Source organism: Penicillium alfredii, assembly GCF_028826965.1.
Source record: "Penicillium alfredii strain IBT 34128 chromosome Unknown utg000004l_segment0_segment0, whole genome shotgun sequence".
NCBI classification, from domain to species: domain Eukaryota; kingdom Fungi; phylum Ascomycota; class Eurotiomycetes; order Eurotiales; family Aspergillaceae; genus Penicillium; species Penicillium alfredii.
Window position 1 is genome coordinate 3,096,260 of NW_026622701.1, and position 19,456 is coordinate 3,115,715.

The 19,456-nt window shown below is 49.9% G+C and overlaps 7 protein-coding genes across 7 annotated transcripts; 2 read left to right on the forward strand and 5 right to left on the reverse strand.

Annotated features, from left to right (window-relative positions):
- Positions 1–119: 119 nt before the first annotated feature.
- On the reverse strand, positions 120–3,005 carry NUU61_002817 (ATP-binding response regulator; the record flags this gene model as incomplete). Its single annotated transcript, XM_056653399.1, has 1 exon — positions 120–3,005. The coding sequence occupies one exon, from the start codon at positions 3,003–3,005 to the stop codon at positions 120–122; it is 2,886 nt and encodes a 961-aa protein (XP_056514466.1).
- A 1,631-nt stretch (positions 3,006–4,636) lies between these two features.
- Positions 4,637–5,112, reverse strand: NUU61_002818 (uncharacterized protein; the record flags this gene model as incomplete). The annotated part of the gene is made up of 2 exons (XM_056653400.1): positions 4,637–4,974; positions 5,049–5,112. 2 exons carry the CDS (start codon positions 5,110–5,112, stop codon positions 4,637–4,639), a joined length of 402 nt encoding a protein of 133 aa, XP_056514467.1.
- Positions 5,113–7,863: 2,751 nt separating this feature from the next.
- NUU61_002819 (epoxide hydrolase) lies at positions 7,864–9,363 on the forward strand (the record flags this gene model as incomplete). Its single annotated transcript, XM_056653401.1, has 4 exons — positions 7,864–8,185; positions 8,256–8,383; positions 8,462–8,520; positions 8,658–9,363. The coding sequence occupies 4 exons, from the start codon at positions 7,864–7,866 to the stop codon at positions 9,361–9,363; spliced, it is 1,215 nt and encodes a 404-aa protein (XP_056514468.1).
- Positions 9,364–9,615: 252 nt separating this feature from the next.
- pup3 (proteasome core particle subunit beta 3) lies at positions 9,616–10,443 on the reverse strand (the record flags this gene model as incomplete). The annotated part of the gene is made up of 4 exons (XM_056653402.1): positions 9,616–9,759; positions 9,835–10,289; positions 10,348–10,366; positions 10,441–10,443. The coding sequence occupies 4 exons, from the start codon at positions 10,441–10,443 to the stop codon at positions 9,616–9,618; spliced, it is 621 nt and encodes a 206-aa protein (XP_056514469.1).
- A 340-nt stretch (positions 10,444–10,783) lies between these two features.
- NUU61_002821 (putative UBX domain protein) lies at positions 10,784–12,375 on the forward strand (the record flags this gene model as incomplete). Its single annotated transcript, XM_056653403.1, has 2 exons — positions 10,784–10,920; positions 10,986–12,375. 2 exons carry the CDS (start codon positions 10,784–10,786, stop codon positions 12,373–12,375), a joined length of 1,527 nt encoding a protein of 508 aa, XP_056514470.1.
- Positions 12,376–13,047: 672 nt separating this feature from the next.
- NUU61_002822 (60S ribosomal protein eL36) lies at positions 13,048–14,016 on the reverse strand (the record flags this gene model as incomplete). Its single annotated transcript, XM_056653404.1, has 3 exons — positions 13,048–13,131; positions 13,405–13,590; positions 13,969–14,016. 3 exons carry the CDS (start codon positions 14,014–14,016, stop codon positions 13,048–13,050), a joined length of 318 nt encoding a protein of 105 aa, XP_056514471.1.
- Positions 14,017–14,356: 340 nt separating this feature from the next.
- Positions 14,357–18,948, reverse strand: NUU61_002823 (MDM20/NAA25 family protein; the record flags this gene model as incomplete). The annotated part of the gene is made up of 13 exons (XM_056653405.1): positions 14,357–15,109; positions 15,163–15,275; positions 15,345–16,104; positions 16,156–16,432; positions 16,496–16,836; positions 16,940–17,116; positions 17,205–17,480; positions 17,549–17,672; positions 17,749–17,904; positions 18,401–18,428; positions 18,479–18,495; positions 18,541–18,648; positions 18,878–18,948. The coding sequence occupies 13 exons, from the start codon at positions 18,946–18,948 to the stop codon at positions 14,357–14,359; spliced, it is 3,201 nt and encodes a 1,066-aa protein (XP_056514472.1).
- Positions 18,949–19,456: the final 508 nt, after the last annotated feature.

The window sequence follows — 19,456 nt, forward strand, 5'->3', positions numbered from 1 at the left end:
TCAACAAGAGAAGAGGCCCGGTCTATAGGGGGAATATGAAAAGTCCTGGGGTATCCCAAGGCATGGGTGCATAGAAAAAAAAATAAGTAGCAGCAGCAGGCTCAGTCAAAAACTACAGCTTATGCTGCTGCTGCAAAAGTCTGGTCATTGGGTCCACCGCAGAATTCCAGGATCAATCGCTCCAGATCAGAAAGCTTGTAAGGCTTTGTCATGTAGCCTTTAATTCCCACTTTGGAGGCGCGGCTTAGTGCCTCGTCGGTGACATCCGCACTGACGGCCAAAACAGTAGGATGCGGAGGTGCACAGAGGGTGTTTGGAGTGGGATCCACCTCCATTGAATCAAGGCTGTCAGTAGGCTCCGGGTGATACGAGTCACTCTCCGGGCCAGAGGGCTGACCTCGGTGGTCGTGAACCATCTGCAGGATCCGAGCGGTGGCCTCATATCCATCCATCTCGGGCATCCAGAGATCCATGAGAACGACGTCAATTGGTTTGATCTTTGTGACAGAGCCCCGTGGGTCGGTCACGTCATTTGTTTCTTTCGTAGCGTTGGGGTCGATAACCGGCTCATCGGAGGACGTCGATGCGGAAAGAATTCCATGAACAATCTGGACGGCCTCTTTGCCGTCGGCAGCTTCGAGGACATCACGGTAGCCCAGTTTGCGAAGCATATTGACCAGCACGCGCCGATTGATTCGGTTGTCTTCTGCAACGAGGAATCGCAGCGGGTGTTTCTCCCCGAGCTTCTTGTCGTAAGCGTCTCTTGAAATAGGTGTTCGGCTAGGCGGGGCTTGTGCGAGAGGTCGTGGGGGTGTTGAGCTTTGAGATCTGTTCTCGTCGCTGAGGCCTGGTGTCGGCTGTTGCAACTGGTGGTTCTGGGGGAGGATGGAAGGGGAGATAGAAGTTGAGGGTTCGAATATGAAGCTGCTCGCACTGCCCTGTCGAGATGGGTCGTTGATACTGGGCGGGGTCAAAGTCCTCTCGCCTGGGGTCCCGGGACGACTATTGGGCTCGCGCTGATTCACGGGAACTCGGATCTGAAACTCGGATCCGTGACCCGGGCCCGAGGTTGATGAATGCACACAGACCAAATCACCTCCCATCTTGCGGGACAAGCCTTTGGCCACCAGAAGACCCAGCCCCAGGCCATCTTTACTTCTGGTTGTGGAAGCATCCTCACGGGCAAAGGGTTTGAAAAGATTTGGTAGGAAGGCTGCTGGAATTCCCGGGCCTGTGTCACGAACAAGGATCAAGACATCGTTGGTCTTGGAGTCGATGGTGGCATACACGGTGATGGTGCCGTTATTAGTGAATTTGATGGCGTTGAGAAAGACGCAAGAAATCAGTTTAGCCAAGTCCCGGTCGTCGGCAAGGAGAGACTCAGGCAGCGCTGGGTCAACAGACCAATCGACAGTCTTGGTAAACAATCCCCCATTTGAGGACCGCGATCGAATCTCAATTCTCTCGCCAAATTCGGTCGCGTTACCGACTGCCGAATCTGGGCGGCCACCGACATGAAGAGACTCGTTGATCACTAGGCGAAGAAGGTCTCGTAGCTTGGTGAACCGCAGAGCGGATCCCCTGAGATTCATGTTGATGCCCTCCAGGAGAAGGTGAGGAGCGGACCGTCGAACAGCCAGGGACGGTCGAGGATCCACCATGTTGGCCATAACGGCTTCAATTTGGCGAGCTGGAGTGGCGTGGACAATCTGGTCACTTTCGTGAACAGCATTCTTGACCTCTTCGCTGCGGGGCGAGAGCTCCTGTCGCGATGATGTGCGTACTCGTTGCTTTCGTGGGCCAGAAGTGACATCCAGTGGGTGGCTTCGTCGTCTTTTGTATGGATTCACAGCGATATTGTTTCCTTCGATGAAAACGCTCGGGCGACGTTCGGCAACATCAGTCGGAGGAATTGGGTCTGGTATTGGGTCTCCGAGAATTTCATTTTCTTGTTCCCGTTGCGGTGTTTTGGGGACTTGCATGTTAAGATCGTAGGCGTGAACGACGTTATCTGCCGCTTCGACGGCTCGCCTTGCGCTATCCTGTACCATTTCAATGCCTTCTTTGAGGGCCTGAAAGACCCCACCCGATTTCACCGGAGTCTTGCTTTCCATCGCTTCCCGCACGGTTGCATGCATGACATCGAGCATGCCCACTACTCCTTGCATCGGAGTCCGCAACTCATGGGATAGACTGCGGGCGTACGGTTTTAGCGGCTGGGAGGTGAAATCGGAGGGGTCGTCGAGGGGAACGGTTTGCGTGTTCGGAACAATCGATGGGCTGGTAGAGGGGGGCTCGCAGCTGAGGGGGGCTGTCAGGGCTTCCCCGGGCAACAGTCGCTGAACAATCAAGTCCTCCAAAGAATGAAGGATCATCTCGAGAAAAGACCAAGACATATTTCGGTTCAGCAGACCTTCTTTGCTCCACATCAACCCGAGGTGCGCCAGGCACTTGCCAGCCGAGAAGAGGGGAATCGCCAGGTAAGCTTCGGCACCGAAGGGCAGGAGGTCATCACCGAACGACAGCAGGGACTTGAGGTTTTCGGGGATGAGGCAGGGCCGCTCATGGTCCATGTGCAACAGTGGATTTCCGCCGGCGAAATAGCGGTTTCGCTGCAGGCCGACGGTTTGGTAGCCATCGTTGTAGTAAAACACGGCCCCAAACAGCGATGGTCGACGGCCACCGAGTTCGGGCATTGGATCTTCGCCGTGCACCCGGCGGGCCACAAAACCATACTGGGATTTTGTGATCGATGTGATATCCTCCATCAACCTTTTCCAAAACAGTTCGGTATCCGAAGTTCTCAGCCCCTGCTTCAACGTCACCAACTGCTCCATGGCGGTAGTCTGGGCGCCATCGCTCCATCCCCCCGAGGTGTCGAGATGCACATCGTCAGGGACAGTCGTCAATCCGTCGGCTGGGATACACTCGGCCTTGCAGGAAGGGAACATGTTGGGACGGGGTTGCACAAGATTTGAGGCATCGGGTTCGGGCGTGTCGGGCATAGTCCATGTGGAAGGGCAACGGAGGGTGACAAGTGAGTTTTGAGACGTCTTTCTTGCTCTAGAGTTATCTAGGCACAGCCACCATGGCCAGTGTCAAGAGTCAAGGAGTGAAGCGATGGGCATATACATGCCGTCAATGGAAGTGAGGAGGGGAGAGAGAGGGATTTTCCCTTCGATGGGGGCGGTCTAGACGCGGGCTGAAACAGGAGTTCGTGGGTCAAGTAATTTTGATGTAGTGGCCGTATAGGCGTGGATATACCGTAGTAAAATCTCTAGGTAAATGTCGAAGCAGAAAACAAGAAGTAGAAATTGTCTGCGTCTCCCATCTCCATTCTCTCGCTTCTCCGGGTTTTTTTTTTTTGGAGGCGCACGGAGGACACGATCGGCGGGTCGAGACCATAACAAAATGGGTACCGGGGACCTCTGCTTGGTGCGCCAAGCATTGGAAGAGACAAGTACCGGGTACCTGTTTTTAATTCCCCTTACCTCGAGTGAGGCCTTTTGAATTGTTTGTCTTGTTTTTCTTTTTTTCTTTTTTTTCTTTTTTCTTTTTTCTTCTTTAATATATATCTATGTATCTATGTCTATACTAATTACGAATATTTAGAATGATATGAAAAGAAGCATGGGTATATATAGTGAACACCCCCCAAGTACAAGGACACTCATCAGATTACAAAACCAGAATAGAAAAAAGAAAACACCAATCCAAGATAATCGAAACCCAAATGACTTTTTTTAATAGGACTCAAGCACGCTCATGATTTCAGGGCCACGCCAGTCCTAGTTGCTTTCCAAGGCCTCAAGGTTGTGACTTCACCTTGGATCTATGGAACATCTCGTCAGTTAGAATGAAAAAAATGAAAGATCCTGTGTGCGGGGATTAATAATTGACGCCCCGCACTGCTACCCTATACTCTACCGGTTTCTAGTTGAGTATAGCCCCACGGTCTCGTTTCCCTCTCTGAGCGTCCTGCATCGACACATCTAAATTACTCACTGACCTCATAATCTATGTAGAATTGTTATATTGCCTTTTTGCCGGTAATTCTTTAGCATCTAATCGTTGGTGACAAACTATTGGTATTCTAATTATCCACAGTCTTTTTAGTGCCATTAGCTACATTCGTGGACAGGGGTATGGAATGGTTTCCTTTTCTGCTTTAGTGCTTACTCTTAGACTACGCTTTCAAGGTTATATAAACTAGAATCAAGTGTCCTCGCGTAGCTCTCTATGTGGAATTTAGAACATCAACCAGAGCCGAGTTAAAAATGTAGATGTAGTAGCTAGGAGCTAGGAGCTACTAATTCTCAACTTTGAGCTGACAGATGTTGCCTTTATTAGGGCTCGGGTCACTCCGAGAGGGGTTTGCTGATCCTCTAGATTCTACTCTGTGCCTTGACAAAGAAAACCCTTGAGACGAGAAGATATTTCATTGTATACTTCCAGCTCTGAGACTGCTGTTCTTGCTTCATAGCTCAGATCCCAGTTCTTCTTGTACCCCCTAAACCCGAGTGTGAGAAATATTTTCACTGATATCTGTTCAATATCAAGCATGAGAAATCACCTCTCCCTTAGCTTTGGAACACGTGTTCTGTATCCATTCATTTGGATTGTCGACCATGTAATCCTAATAAGTGTCCTTTGAGCAGCCACCGCGAGGGGACATTTCCTTGGTAGCGCAAGCTGATTCCTGAATGGCCCAGTCAACGATTTCATGAGAGCCACCACACTTTTGCCAGTTGCTGTTTTTATCAACAAGCCAGCACCATGGCTGACCCTCGAGCCAGTCACCTGCACTGGCCAACTCATCCTTCCCGTTAGGCTCGGTGGAAGGCACACATCTGGACCAGACATAAGCATAGCTCGCGCCATCATCGCGTTCACACCCGGGGGTCCTGTAGACCCTCTGTCCATCGAACGAATTCTTCCAGTTCGATCTCTTGTCAACAATGGCGGCAGAGGAATCTAAATAATGGATGGGTTAGCAACTAGAATCAGCTTGGGCGATGGTAGATTCAAGAGGCAAAGGAAAAACCAACCAGACGCGCTGGCTTCTGCAGAGATAGCCAGGGCAACCAGGGCGACGGTCGCAGTAAGCTTCATTATAGATAGGTATAGAATGGTGATAATAATTGAGAGAAGCTTGTGTGTCTGTGACTGGTTGGAGGCAATGGAAGAGAAGTTGAGTGACAGATCTTTATGCCTACTCAACAACACGTTTTAGGGGTTAGATTCACAGCCTTGTAGGAAGATCGACATCCTGTTGATTAAGTATTTCCAAGCCAGCTACTAAATATGTAACAACACATGGATTGTGTTGAGCCTCCAACTTTCGGCAATAACCTGCCCGCAATTGATCCACGTTGTGGCCTACAATCTGGTTTGACATCCGACAAATATAGACCAAGTCAACTACTTCTGGGTATTAAGTTATTAAGTTTATAGGCCACCTTGATAAGGGAGCAATAAAGAGGTCCCGTAAGTATATCATTCCTTTAGGGCACTAAGAATCCATCTGACCGGGTCTAAGCCTACCTATACATACACTGAAAGAAACAATAACATTGGGCTCTGTCCTTTTTCCATATTAAATAAAGGTAATATTAAAGATCCACCGATGGCTCGCAAATATCAATGAATCCAAGCTAACTTGACCCCCAACGAACTAAGCGCAGCCTCGCCCAGCAAAAAGCCACTAACATTGTCCTTGAGACAACAAGATCCGAGACCAAGTAGAACCTCAGGACCCACAGACTCACAGCCTTAGCTGCTCGCAACTATCACCGAGCCGAGCATTGAAAAAAGAGACTCCCCCCACTCATAAGGCTTCAACCAGACAACGGATGCCACAGCGTGGCCAAGCCAGCTCGGAGCAACCGGCAACGCGGTCAATACCGTAGCCGATTGATTTAATTCAATGGGGGGATCTCGCCTATAAATACCAATTCTTCTGCTCTAAAGAACCTACCTCTTTCCCCTCCGTAACTTCAGCTGTGCTTTTTCTTTCCTTTTATCTACTCTTACTTTCTACCGCCAAATTATCAATCATGCGCTTCCAACTTGCTTCCCTTCTAGGACTCGCTACGTCCATCTTCGCGTTGGGGACAATTCAAACCTTCCAAACTGGGGACTGTACAGGCTCGAGTGTCTCCAATGGATTCAATGACATTGGGCATTGTCTCGATCTTCCCTCCTACAAATCCTTTTCCTGGACCGTCGATGAAGGTCAATCACTTGAGATCCAAAAGGATCCTGGCTGTAACCTTGGCGATGAGGGTATGATTGTAAACTCTGATACAGCCAATAACTGTGTCACATCGACAAAGTGGAAATCAGTCAAACTTGCCGAAAGCTCCTCCTAGAGCTAGTAAGTCCATTCGAATCTTCCATCTCAACCCAGTACTGGAATTCACCCTTACCTGTTGCAGGTTGGGGCAGATAGCTTCGCCTACCGAGAAAGAGGGCTCTTACTGCGAACCCCCGGTAGAACAGGGAAGAGATGAGAGATGGCAAGGTCGTTATGTTAACCGTTGTGGTCTTGTTTGGATTTAAACCCTGGCAGTTTCTCTAGCCTTACTTCTCCGGAATCACCTTTTCCATTTTTATCCTGCCCTGGTATCCTTCAGTAACCTCATCAAAGCCTCGGCAGAAGATGAGGGAATATACCTACTCTAACTGTCGAGTATCTGGCCATGGATAAACTCACTGTGGGATCCTCACATCCTTGGACAAAGTTCTTAACCTACAAGGCAGACAGCGCCTAAGAGATCGACAAACTTTGTCAATGGCTTGAACGTTGCCAGCTTGAGGAGCCGAATCGAATCCAATACTACAGTCCTCCTGCCTTCGACAACAATATCTCGTATTAGCTGCTCGAGTCTTTGATTCAGAAATATTCTATTTTATTTCTCATTCTAAGCGTACATAGCAGGGTAATTGAAACCAGCACATCGGGTTCCAAAAGAATTAAGGTAGGTAGACATGTATATCGAGACAGGTTGAGATTCGGTCGATTTCTTCGAACCCATCCTTGGATTGCTCATAATAGAGCAAGGGAGAAAAGAGATGGTTATAAAAACAGATTAAAAGAGGACTAGAAAAGGGATTGGAAAATAGATAGAAAATAGATATAGAAAATGAAGAGAATTAATTAATTAATTTAAGAGAGAAAAAAATATCAATCAAATAATAATAGTAGTAGTAGTAGTAGTAGTAGTAAAATAGCTATCTATATATTTAATAAAGAATAAATCCTCTTAAATAGGATACAATGTAATTAATAAGTCATTTCAATGTAGTTAATTCTTATTCTCTACTATCTCTTTCAAAGTCTCCCGAGCGAAGCGAAGGTTAGCGACTTGTCAATCTTTATAGATGCTCCCGAGAATGGAATGCTCCCCGTCTGAATATGGCTTTGTCTTTTTTACTAAGAGAAAAAGGAGCTTAAATAATAGATAAGCTTACTATGAAACTCAGAAATTGGTATAGACATTCCGTCAATACCTCGGTCTATCCACAAGATGCGAGTGGCCAGTAGACTTGTGTTTGCAGTTTTCTTCTAGAAAATCACCAAATGAAGCAAAATCTCTATTTTTGTTCCCTGTACAATTCAATAAGCCTAAAAGTGACGGATCCACCGACATGCTCATCCAGTGGAATGTGCACACCGTGAAACCGAGGCTGTGGATCATCTCCGCCGATCACCCTAAGCAATGGCCATCGCAGTGAACCACGGCTTCTCAACCAACACTCAACACTCAGCGTGGAAAACTATTGAGAACAACTCGTCCCAAATATACCCCAAGATCATCAAAAAACAAAGGCAAGAGGACGGAAGAATTCGATGGAGCAAAAATGAGCACCGTCAACCCCTTCAGCATCGCCGTCCCCGACCTCAAACTCCACCAGCTCCACCAGAAGCTCGAGCAGACGACCTTCCCAGATGAGCTTGATGCAGCTGACTGGGATATGGGTGTGCCCCTGAGTGAGATCCAGCGACTTGTCACCGTGTGGCGGGAGAAGTTTGACTGGCGTGCGCAAGAGAAGAAGCTCAACCAGCAACTCCAACAAGTCAGTGTTCGGGTGCCAGTTGCTGGATTCGAGGATTTGGATCTACATGTTGTCCATCATCGCAGTGGGAATCCGCGTGCTATACCATTGCTGTTTATCCATGGGTGTATGTATTGCTCTACGCTTCCGAGGCCGATGACCCTTACTATGGTCCGTTCACTAATTACGCTGAGCAGGGCCGGGTAGCTTCCTCGAAGCCACCAAGCTGATTCCACTGCTCACCCAAGAGAACGGCAAAGGCCCCGTCTTTGATGTTGTGGTGCCCTCGCTGCCCAATTTCGGGTTTTCACAGGGTGTCAAGAAGGTATGTCGGTTCAGCTTGGCCAACCCTATATGAAAAGGAGGTCACATTAATGTTCTAACACTGAAACCAAATGCACAGCGAGGATTTGGACTGGCGCAGTACGCAGAAGCCCTTCACAACGTGATGATTACCCTCGGGTACGAGAATTATGGCAAGTGATACCTCCACGCAAAAAAAAAAAAAACTCTTCCACAAAGCCACGACAGCCAGTATCTGACTTCTCCCGCTTTGCAGTCATCCAAGGCGGCGATTGGGGCAGCATGATTGCACGCAGCATGTCACAACTCTACCCGGAACACACCCAAGCCATCCACCTAAACTTCATCCCCGTCATTCCACCCTATCCATGGCGGAACCCACTCCGCTTCCTGCAGTCCTTGCTAACGGTGCCCTTCTCAGCCAAAGACCGCGGGTACATCGCCCGCTCCTTGCACTACCTTACTCGCGGCAATGCGTATATGAAGCAGCAGGAGACGCGGCCCCAGACCTTGGGGTACGGGCTACACGATAGCCCCGTTGCGCTGCTGGCCTGGATCTATGATAAGCTTCATTCCTGGACAGACAAGTATCCGTGGACCGACGAGGAGATCTTGACCTGGGTGAGTGTTTATTGGTTCTCGACTGCGGGCCCGATGGCTTCGACGAGGATCTATTACGAGGCTTCAGCGCCGAAAGATGAGGGGTCTGGAACTACGGGAGACCAGGGAACACAGACGAACTACATTTCCCTTGTCCAAGTGCTAGGAGCCTGCGCACCGCAGAATGTGCGGTTTGCGGTGGCGCAATTCCGGGAAGAGCTGGTCATGTGGCCCCTGGCATGGTATCGGGCTATTGGGAATGTGGTGAGAGAGACCGAGTTCGACTGTGGTGGTCACTTTGCTGCCTGGGAGGTACCGGAGATGTTGGCGGCAGACGTCAAGAAATTCCTGGGGAAGAATGGCCCAGCTTATGGGGCGGTGGCTGGCAAGGAAGGCTATTAATAAATTCCTGAATATACGGAAGGCAATACTGTGACGTGATAACGGGGCTTGTATTATCGTGATAGGATTCAGACAATATAGAGAAATGCATCCTTCAGTCTACACGTCGACCGCACTCGCGCCACGGTTGTGCTATCACATTAGAGGTAGTGACTGTAGACAGCACATATCATCCAGTGAAGACCGCAGACGCCGAAATCTGTCCCCCAAACCAACAGAAAGCCCAAAACAACCATGTCTGCTCGGCCCACTCTAATCCTGTCGTCCCTTCAGTAGCCGCTGGGTGACCTTGTCCTTCTCGATGATATAAACCTGTGCACCCCAACCGGACAGGGCGTCTCGGTCGACACCACTCAGCAGTGCTTGTGAGATGGTCTCAAAGAGGTCCTCGGGGGACTGAGGGTGAAATCAGCATGAGAAAGACAGGGTAGAAGATAAAGATTAAAAAAAAAAAAGAACAGGGCTTCATACCAAATCCGGCTCCCACAGACCCTCACATGTACCAAACAACTGGTCGCTGGCAGTTCCACTGACAATGAAGTCCTTGGCCAAGTCGATACAGCCGATGCTGTCAAACCCGCAAATGAACGGCTTCCCCGATGTGTGGTTGATACCCGCGATGACGGGACTGATAAAGAAGGGACCGAAGCGCTTCTCGTACAGCGATGAGCTGACTAGGTTGGCGAGGGTCTGCGGTGCAATGTGGCGCTCCTCGCGCAGGCGGTACATGTTGACCTTGTAGCGGAAAAGGTCGGAGACAGTGTTGACATCAGTGGCCAAACCAGTCAGGCCGAGGTAGGTGGAGGGAGCGTAATTGAAGATCTTGGGGAAGTTGTTCGAAACGGTCAAGGATTGCATGCCCAGGCGGAGGTCGCAAGCAATGGCGACGCAGTCCTTGCCCACCATGGCGACACAGGCACCGCCATCTACATACAAGTTAGCATCTCGATCGATTGTCGATCAGGGGGGCAAGTTCCGGCATACTGATGTCGAAGGGGTTGGCCTAGCGATGGGAGGTGGTCAGCTTGGAGTTCCAGCGCCCATTGACGACCGGGGGACAGGGACGCCATTCCATACCATTATTGAGGTCTTTTGCAGCAAACCAGTCGGAAACAAATTCTCTGGAGCTTCCGAAGATGATTCAAGAAGAGACGAGTGAGCTGCGGCGGGGGGAGTTGGGGGATGGGGGGAGGAGAGGTGATGACGGAGAGCTGGGAAGTACGCGAGAGCTCGGATGACGCCGCACCGCTGCCTGTTTGTTCCGCCTCGACCTTCGACTACTTTCTTCTTTAGAGCTCTTGGATTTTGACGTCTCGGCCATTTTATTATCATCTTTACGATCTGATTTCTTCTGTGGCTACTTTTTACATACCCTCCCCGTCTTTTCACTATCCAGAGCGAGTTCCATCTGGTTGTGACGATGAGCGCCCACGTCGTGGTGATCGACGCGACGGCTAGAAGGGCAACCATCAAGACAACGCCCGCCAAACACTTGACAGATGTTTTGCAAGAGGCATGCTCGAAGCTTGGATACAATCCCAATCAATATGGATTAAAGTGAGTTGGTCCACCCCGCCCTAGTAAGCCTGGCAATACTGACTCGGCTTGCCCGCATCTCAAAGGCACAATCGAAAACAGCTAGACCTCTCCCTCTCATTTCGCCTCTCTGGTCTCAGCTCTGGCGCGAAACTGGAGCTTGTTCAACTTTCTCGTTCGCCTTCAGTTGTAACCGTCGCCCTGCAAATACCCGAATCTGAAGCCCGTGGCGCCCCGAACGGCCGTATACTGGACAAATTCCCCAGCACAACCACACTTTGGCTGGTTCTGCGCAAGTTCGAGGCTGGAGTAGCTGGTGGTGGACAGACCAGGAATCTCACGGCGCGTGGTGTGCCCACCACCAGCGGCGGCACTGGAGCGGGGCGCCTTTACTATGAGAGCCCAGTGCTTCAAATCCTGGAGCGCGAGTTATCAAGTTTTACGGATCTGCAGAAGTCGCTTGCGCAGCTGGGTTTCAACGGTGGAAATGTGCTTATTCGACTCAGCTTCCGGCGCACAGACGAGCCCCTCGAAGAGGCGATGACCAAGATCGGCGAATACTTCCAGTCATTTGAGGATGCCGAGCCTGTCTCAGCACCTAATCCAGCACCCACAGCGCCTCCAGTTGCAGCAACGGAGGAGCCGTTTGCACAGCAAGCTCCCAGTTCTTTGCACCCCGAGCCCACCACCGCGCCCACCGCGCCGTCAGTCCCAGATCAGGATGGAGCACCCCCACCAGCGCTTGAGGCGTCTGATTCAGCTCCGGGCTCTTCCCGGCCCATAACCGTCTTCTCCCCTCCCACCGCCAGTACTCCATCGTCCGCCCAAATCCCTTATAACGAAAATGATTATGTCCCCTCAATCGAGCACGCAAAAGCCCACCAGCGACAGCTCAACCAGTCCTCCCGCCCAATCCGCCTGCCCACCGACGCCGAGATTGCCGCCAAAGCAGCTGCAGAGGAGAAGCGACGCTCCGAGATCCGTGAAGTGGACGTAAAAGTTCGCTTCCCAGACCAAAGCCAAGTGGTAGCCAAGTTCGGGCCACCCGACACGGGGCAGTCGCTGTATGACTTTGTGCGCAGCTGCCTGTCCCCATTGTTTATAAGCGAGAAGTTCGTCCTCAATGCCTTTGTGCATGCGGCACCACGTAACCCGAATGCGAACGTGATCCCAGATTCTAGCCAAACGCTTCTGATCAAGGACCTGGGACTGGTGGGCCGCGTGCTGGTCAATTTCTCCTGGCCCGATAGTGCCGCCGCCTTTGTTCACCAGCGCCGCGCAGATCTTCTTCGTCCGGAGCTCCGGAGCCAGGCCCGCGAGCTGAAGGTTGAACAGCCACCGGAATTTGTGGAAGAACCGGCGACGTCGGTGTCGCAGGGGGCTGGACCGCGTGGGACTCGTGAGGGCGAGAAGTCCAGTGGTCTTCGGAAGAGCGGTGGTATGCCTAAGTGGCTGAAGCTTCCGGGAAAGAAATGAACTATATCGTAACGACGAATTGGAGATCTCTTTTTGATGATCATGACTTGATTTCATCCGGCGAATGTCTTGTGTATGCAGATAGACTTGAATTTGCATACTCGTGGACATCTTGGCCTATACCTTTGGTAGCTGCATGCCAACCTTTTGAGATTGGCCTGCTTTACATATTCACGTAGACTGGAGACTGCCCAGCCAAGACGATTGGATGATCGCTTAGTAGATCCCCGGAGTATGAGCCAGAAGCCTCGACCAGTGCTTGTTTCTCGAACAACTGGCAGGTCCCTTCATGTGGTGAGAGGAAGAAAGGTAGCAACCCCAAAACCGCAGCACACCCACTACGAGCACGAAACAAGAAAATTGAAGAAAAAATTGTTTTCATTATGGATTCTCTTCCACACAAAACGGGAAAGCGATTCCACTTTTGCCATCGCCAACATGCAAAGCCCCAGATGTAGTCACAAAACAGCCGGCCCCCTCATTCCGATCCGCAAGCCAGACGCTTTTTTTTTGCATGGCCGTAGAGACCAGCCAGCGTGGGAGATATAAAAGAAAACCAGGCTTGCGGTAGATCTTGTTTTTCTTTTCCATTCGTACTTCCCGTCGCGAGCGCCAGGTAATCAAGTCGTCATAACGAAAGAGAGAGAAAAAATTCGGAACGGATCGGTTCGTTTAGTGACCCTGGACACGGCGGGCCTCGGCGATGACGCGCTGCATGTCCTCGACCTTTCGCTTGCCACGGCCGAAGGTGCCGAGCTGGAATGGGGTGTTAGCGTTTGTGGCTGTGAGGAAATTTGGAGATGATTAGGGTGTTTAGTTGTTTTTGCCCGTCTGTGTCTCAATTGGTCTTGTGTTGGATTCGAGAGTGAATGGCGGGCGAAACCCTGTAAAAAGTGGTTTCTTTTTCCGGAACAAGCGGATGTTGTGTGCAATAGTCATCCAAGCCCGGAACCACCGACATCACGCCGACTCCCACGACCAATTCAAGCCAGAAGACGAGCACAACCAAAAGACTCAAGGGTGACGTACTCTCTTCTTAGCGAGCTTACGGGCACGCTTGTCCTGGGTGTTCCTCAACAGTTCGATGATGCGGCGCTCATAGGGGGCAAGACCGACGACCTCGCGGGCGATGTCGCGAACGAAGGCAGTGCGGCGGGAAGACTGGCCCTTGGTGCGGCTGATCTTGTTCTTGGGGGTGTTGAGGGGGGTGGTTTTCTGTATTGAAAAAAAAAGCCACTCGTCAGTTCCAAGCCCAGAAAATCGTGTAGAAAATAACCATGCCAAATCTCTCCATTCTGTCTTTACATCGGTACGCTTTGAATTCGAAGCAGAGTCAGGGTTCAGCGGTGGAGGTCGAATGTCCGTGTCACGATTGAAGATCGAAATATTTTTTTTGTCCGACATGACCCAAATTGGTTTCCTCCTCTTCAATATTTCTTCCCTTCGCTTGAACAGGATGCAAGTATCATGCTGTGCCCAATATTCCAGACCGAATATCCACGAGAACCCTAGCTTGGCTTGATTCAAAGCGTACCGACAGATCGACGGAAAAGAAGAGACCCGGACGGCAGGGAGAGGAGGATCTCAACATACCCGGCCACTGTTGATGCCGACCACGATTCCGGAGCGTTCTTGCGCCATCTCGACGGTTGGTGACTGGAGGGGTTGGCGGTGGTTGTCGAAAAGAGAGGGAATGAAGGCGTGAGGAAATCACCGCTTTGCCGGTAACCGCACAATCGGAGGCTTGGCGCCCCCGTTGGTGCGTAGGCGAGTCACTAGGGCTTAGGGCAACCACCAAATCAGGCTAGTGGAATCATACTAATGCCTCAGGCATGAATACTCTACAAAGTTTGCACGTGACTTAAACTGCCCTGACTCGCGCCAGTGTCTGTTAGATAGCGAGGTAGATAGATGTGTGTATGTCATTTCATGTCCTATGATGATTTTTTTTTCTACAACATACAAGTCTACTCACTCATAATCACAGCTTCACACTCATCACTCCGTCAAGTGCTTCCTCCCAGCTCTCCATCAAGGAAGCACAGAACAGCTCGACCGCGGGCATGTCCAGATGCTTTGTGTGAGCAGTACGGTACTGCTCCCCGTACTTACCAGTCTGGTCACCCTCCGTCACCAGGTCTGTCAAGGATCCGAGAAGACCCGATCCAGAGACGCGCAGCTTCAGCTCTCGCGTGTTGGCACGAACACTCTCAAAAACCTCCGGCACAAGAGCAGCCAATCGATCCACGCGTTCCTTGGGCAGCTTCACAATCTTGGAGGCTTTTCGTGAAGCCAATGTAACTAGCTGAGATAGGGCCTTGAGAGTTTCAAGGAGCGTGAAAATGAAATGGAAGTATCGCCACGTCGGTGCAGTGGGGGTGTCTGCTTGCAGGCAAAGCGCTGTGTTGGCAATAATGGGCGAGACTTTAGCTTCGTTGAGGGCCAGAGCCTTCTTCTTAGAAACCATCCAGTCCTCCACCTCTCCCAGGGCACGATCAGCCTGTTCCGGGGCAATGGTCTTCGACCCAGCCATGAACAATGCCACGTTGAGGAGCTCTCCATGGATTTTGGCCACATCCTTCTCCGCGTCGGTCCGATCCTCTTCAGTTCTTGAAAGCGACAATCCATCCAAAGCCGGCAGCTCGATCTCCGGAGTCAATGGCTTTTGGATCGAGATACCTCTGATGATACCGAAAAGACGATCGGTAAGTCTAGCCGAGGCCAGCCAATTTTCCTAAAAATAAAACATTAGTGTTTGGACCAAAAGAAAGGAGAAAAGAATCTCACTTTAGGAAGCGGTCCTAGACGAAGCCGCTCTTCGACTGAGGGCATATCCTTGAATTCGCAGCTCACAAACGCACTAGGACTCCGCCCATCAACGGCGGGGGAACATTCCTGGGCTAAACAATGGTCAGTAAGAAATCAACACATAGTTACGATAAATTAAAGCCAAATGACTCGATACTGACCAAGCCCATCGTAACGTGACATCGGGTCTCCTCCCACGAGTCTCTGCATGCGTCGCACGTCCAGGGCGTACATTCTGCGACAGATACTGTTTTGCAAGCGTCTCCGGAGCTCGATTGTCTCCTCCACATTCAAGTAGCTTCCATGATCCAAGCCACTCGTTCTGTATTTCATGCAGGTGACTTCCGCGTTGCGATAGAAGTTGAGAGCCTGAACGAATGCTGATTGTGGGTGGAAGTCCCTAAGCTCTGCGCCTTCAATTGGCGGTGCCGATTGAGGATGGATGGTAGCGAGGCGGGTGAAAAGTTGATGAGCAACGCTTTCATACTGCAATTGCTTGATATTCATCTTGCTGAACGTGCTCAATGCAAGTGAGCCCACGCCCAGACGAAGATAGATGCGAACCAAGAGCAGAAGGGCCTCATAATTGTGGGGCGAATCGAGGAGAAGGCGTTCCAGAATTCCAGCAGCGCGAACGAGAGCAGCATCGGGGATCTGGGAATTGACATCATTAGGTTGTGCGCCGTAAGGGCAAAGCAGGCTTGTCGCTGCTAGAACACATAGATCATCCCGGGGCTGGCTCTCAATTGTAGAAGAAGTCGTTGGCTTCTTCTCCGTTTCGTCAGTGTGGGCGGGCTGTTGATAAAGCAACAAGCACTTGGCGACAAACTCCTCGATCTTTTCCCTAGAAACATTGCTTTCATTTCTTGAGATGTTCAAACAGTAGTCGAGCTTGAGTGCATTGATCGTGGGAACCATCGTCTGGTTGAATAATCAGCACTTGAGCAAAACGCCAAGGGAGACCAATCTTACCGTCTGCTCATCTTGAGAACATTTCAAGCTATGATCAACCATGTTGGATAACATAGCCCTATTGCCCTCGAAGGCTCTCCGGATATCGTCGAAAGCATAAAGCTTATGCTTGTGGACAGAAAAGTATTCCTGGCAAGCTGAGAGCAGGTCGTTTTGTGTGAGATCCCCCAAGGCGATCCTCGTCTGGATTGTGTCCATGCGGGCCAGATGGGCATTCCGAGACTTTGGGCTGAATTCAATGAACTTCTCAATGAATTTCTGTGTTTCAGCCGCGATTCTACAAATCCAAAACAAAAACAAGGTTAGTTAAGTTCTGGACTGTGGGACTTGGATGACTGACTCAGGATTTCCCAATTCTCGTGTGGCCCGACTCAGGAGATTCCAGGTTGACCAGTCATCGCGCTCCTGGAGTGCCTTTTGCTCGTTCGGGTCATCAGGAACGGCAAGAAGACTTTGTGCAAAGGATATCCCTTCTTCCCACAGCTTGGCCGCTCCCAGGTTGTTGAGTTTGAGGGAGACGAAGGTCTGATCGTTCTGCACAATGCTAGAGCTAAGACCGACATTTTCACGTTCAAGAGCCTTCACAGCTTCGTCATAGCGGCCTTGGGATTCAAAGATCTTAATGAGCAAGAGAACTTCCTCGGCTGTTTGAATGGCTCTGGGGTGGCTGAGCAAATCGGTCTGCGTGAATCATGCACCCCGATGGAATCTGTCAGTTCACACTATCGTTTAAAAGGTTGGACCAAGAATGTGGTGTATAGATCCACACATAGCAGAGACGTACCGAGTTGGTTGGAACATCATCTGCCGCCTTTGAAATCATGCGATATGCCAACGTTCCAAATAGCTTACGCTCTCCGTCCGAGCTTGCATCGTCGGTTGCCACGAGATGACTGAGGAAGATGGCCCAGAAGTAATACTTGCGGTCCCGGGGAAAGTTCTTTTGCAGGCTCATGGCCGCCTAACATCCGTTGGAGGCGAGTGTTAGCAAGTGGCTCTCGATTCGGGGCCTGAGCCCTAGGGTACAGTTGTTGATCCAAGCCACTGACCTTTTGCGCGGACTTCCAATCATTGTTTTCAAACGCATAGCCAAACCATCTCATCTGGATATCCACATCTTGCGGCATTTCCTTTGCTGCCTTCTCCCATAGACTGTTCCTCGCGTGCGTGTGCTCATCCATCTGTTGCAGCGTCTGATGAAGCATGTCTAGGGTGTCTATATCGGTTATGACTGGCTCTGTATTACACAATTCAAGTGTCTCTGCCACCCCACGCTTGTGATGGGTTTTGTCTGCATGTCGGGAGAGGATTTGCGCTTTCCATGCCTGTTGTACACATTCAGTACATAAATGAGTGCGGCTTATGTTTCCTGCAACAGATGAAAGCCCCTTACCTTCATGTAAACGTTGTCCTCGCCCTTCTTCATACGTTTCTCAATCAGCTGGAGGGCCTGCTTCAAATTCTGCCCGTCAATGGCATCTTGGATTTGGTTGTTGCGCCGGTAGAACACCGCGTCGCTAATAGGAGGCATAGTGCAGGGCTTAGTTTGGGCAGGAATGCTTCAGCACAGGAAAATTGAGGTAATTCCTTTACTGTGCCAGGCACAGCACCTGCTGGAAATCGTCGAGGGAGATCTGAAGCGGATCTGAGTACCGGCGGGACTTTTTTATTTGGCGGGGAAGCAAGTCGATTGGAAGGCGGTGAGTGTTGCCCACATCAACGTCAGGGCCAGCTGCATTGCCTAGGTAGCTGTCACGTGAATCAATAATATGCCTAACAATTGGCTTCATGTCTGTGATATTTCCCAAGTTGATTGAGATCAGATTGAAGATTTAGAGTACAAGTAGCTTGGTGAAGAAAGAAGAAATAACGGACCAGATAAAACCAACAATTTAGTATACAGAGCCTCCAAAATACAGACTGCCAGGACCAGGAAACCTAGTACGCCAAGATTAAAAAAAAAAAAAAGCTTGAAAGCTGCAGATGCTAGATATCGGACGATGCACAATGCTGAGGTAATTCCAAATTGAATGGACAAAGAATAGTGGATGTGGCGCAATTATCCTGGCTCATTCGGATGAGCATGTCGAAGCAGCCTTAGTTGGACTGGGATGGACCAAGCTTCTTTTGAGTCAACTGTTATATATGTCAACAAAGTGCAATATATGGCACGAGATGTCTATTCTGGATAATCAAATTGAAACCTGGGTCAAGAAACAGACCCCGGGAAAGGAATTATGCTTACCCAATTCTTCTTGCAATCACGATAAGCTCTAGTGAAAGAAAGTCAGTGATGGAGTCATAAACACCAGATCAATCATACCAATAGCAAGATAACCACTAAGTAACTATTAGGGGTGCGCAGTTCATCTGGACTCAACATACTGGAAGTAGTCGTGGCACATCTCACGGTCGAAGCCATTCCGCTTCATGCATTTGAGACTTCGATCAGCGAAATCCTGGCACGGGTCGTAATATTGACTGGCGTTTTTGCTAAACCCATCGAGTCAGTCACTGACAGGAAGACATGATAGATTCCCATGAACACGAAATATTGGTCTATGGCTATCATCCACATATCCATGGATGGATTGGTCACGTGGAGCTGATTCGCGTCTTCCAGTCAAGAGGGGCCATCAAAGAGGAATGACAGCGTTGCAATTCCAGGCCCAAAGTATATGAGATATTGAGCACATGAGGGGGAAAGAAACACAATACTCACTGGCTGAACTTCTTCTCGGCCTTCTCCCACGCCCGCTCGTGGTTGTCATCTTGGGTGGACTCGGCCGCCATGGATGCGGTATATCCAATGGATAACGTGGCCTTAGAAATAACAAGAATGAAAGGGCGGTTGTGGTGGAAAGAAATCAAATGCCCAACCGATCAGACACAGACTGGAGGACAGCGCGAGGTTGATTGGAGATGCAGCAGAGGTAGTTGGTCCACAAAGAATTGGGGATCCGCAGAATCTTGGCGAGATCCACCCCCTCCAGAGAGTCCAGCACACCTTTCATCAGTTACGTGTTAATAATTTCTATTTTAATGTTATTTTTGAAAGGTTTTTTTTTTTTTTTTTTCTGCTAATAATTTATTTATTCCATGTATTTGCACTGGGTTAATGCAAATATGCTGATAAATTGAATATGTCTGGACATCGGTATAGTTCCTGTTCTATAAATCCCGAAGACTTCACCTAAAAAGATGAGATCTCAGGGCCAGGGGATGTGGATGATATAAGTAATATTTTATATCTTTCTTTTTTTTAAATCCTTATATGGTAAAAAGACATCAAATCCCAGTC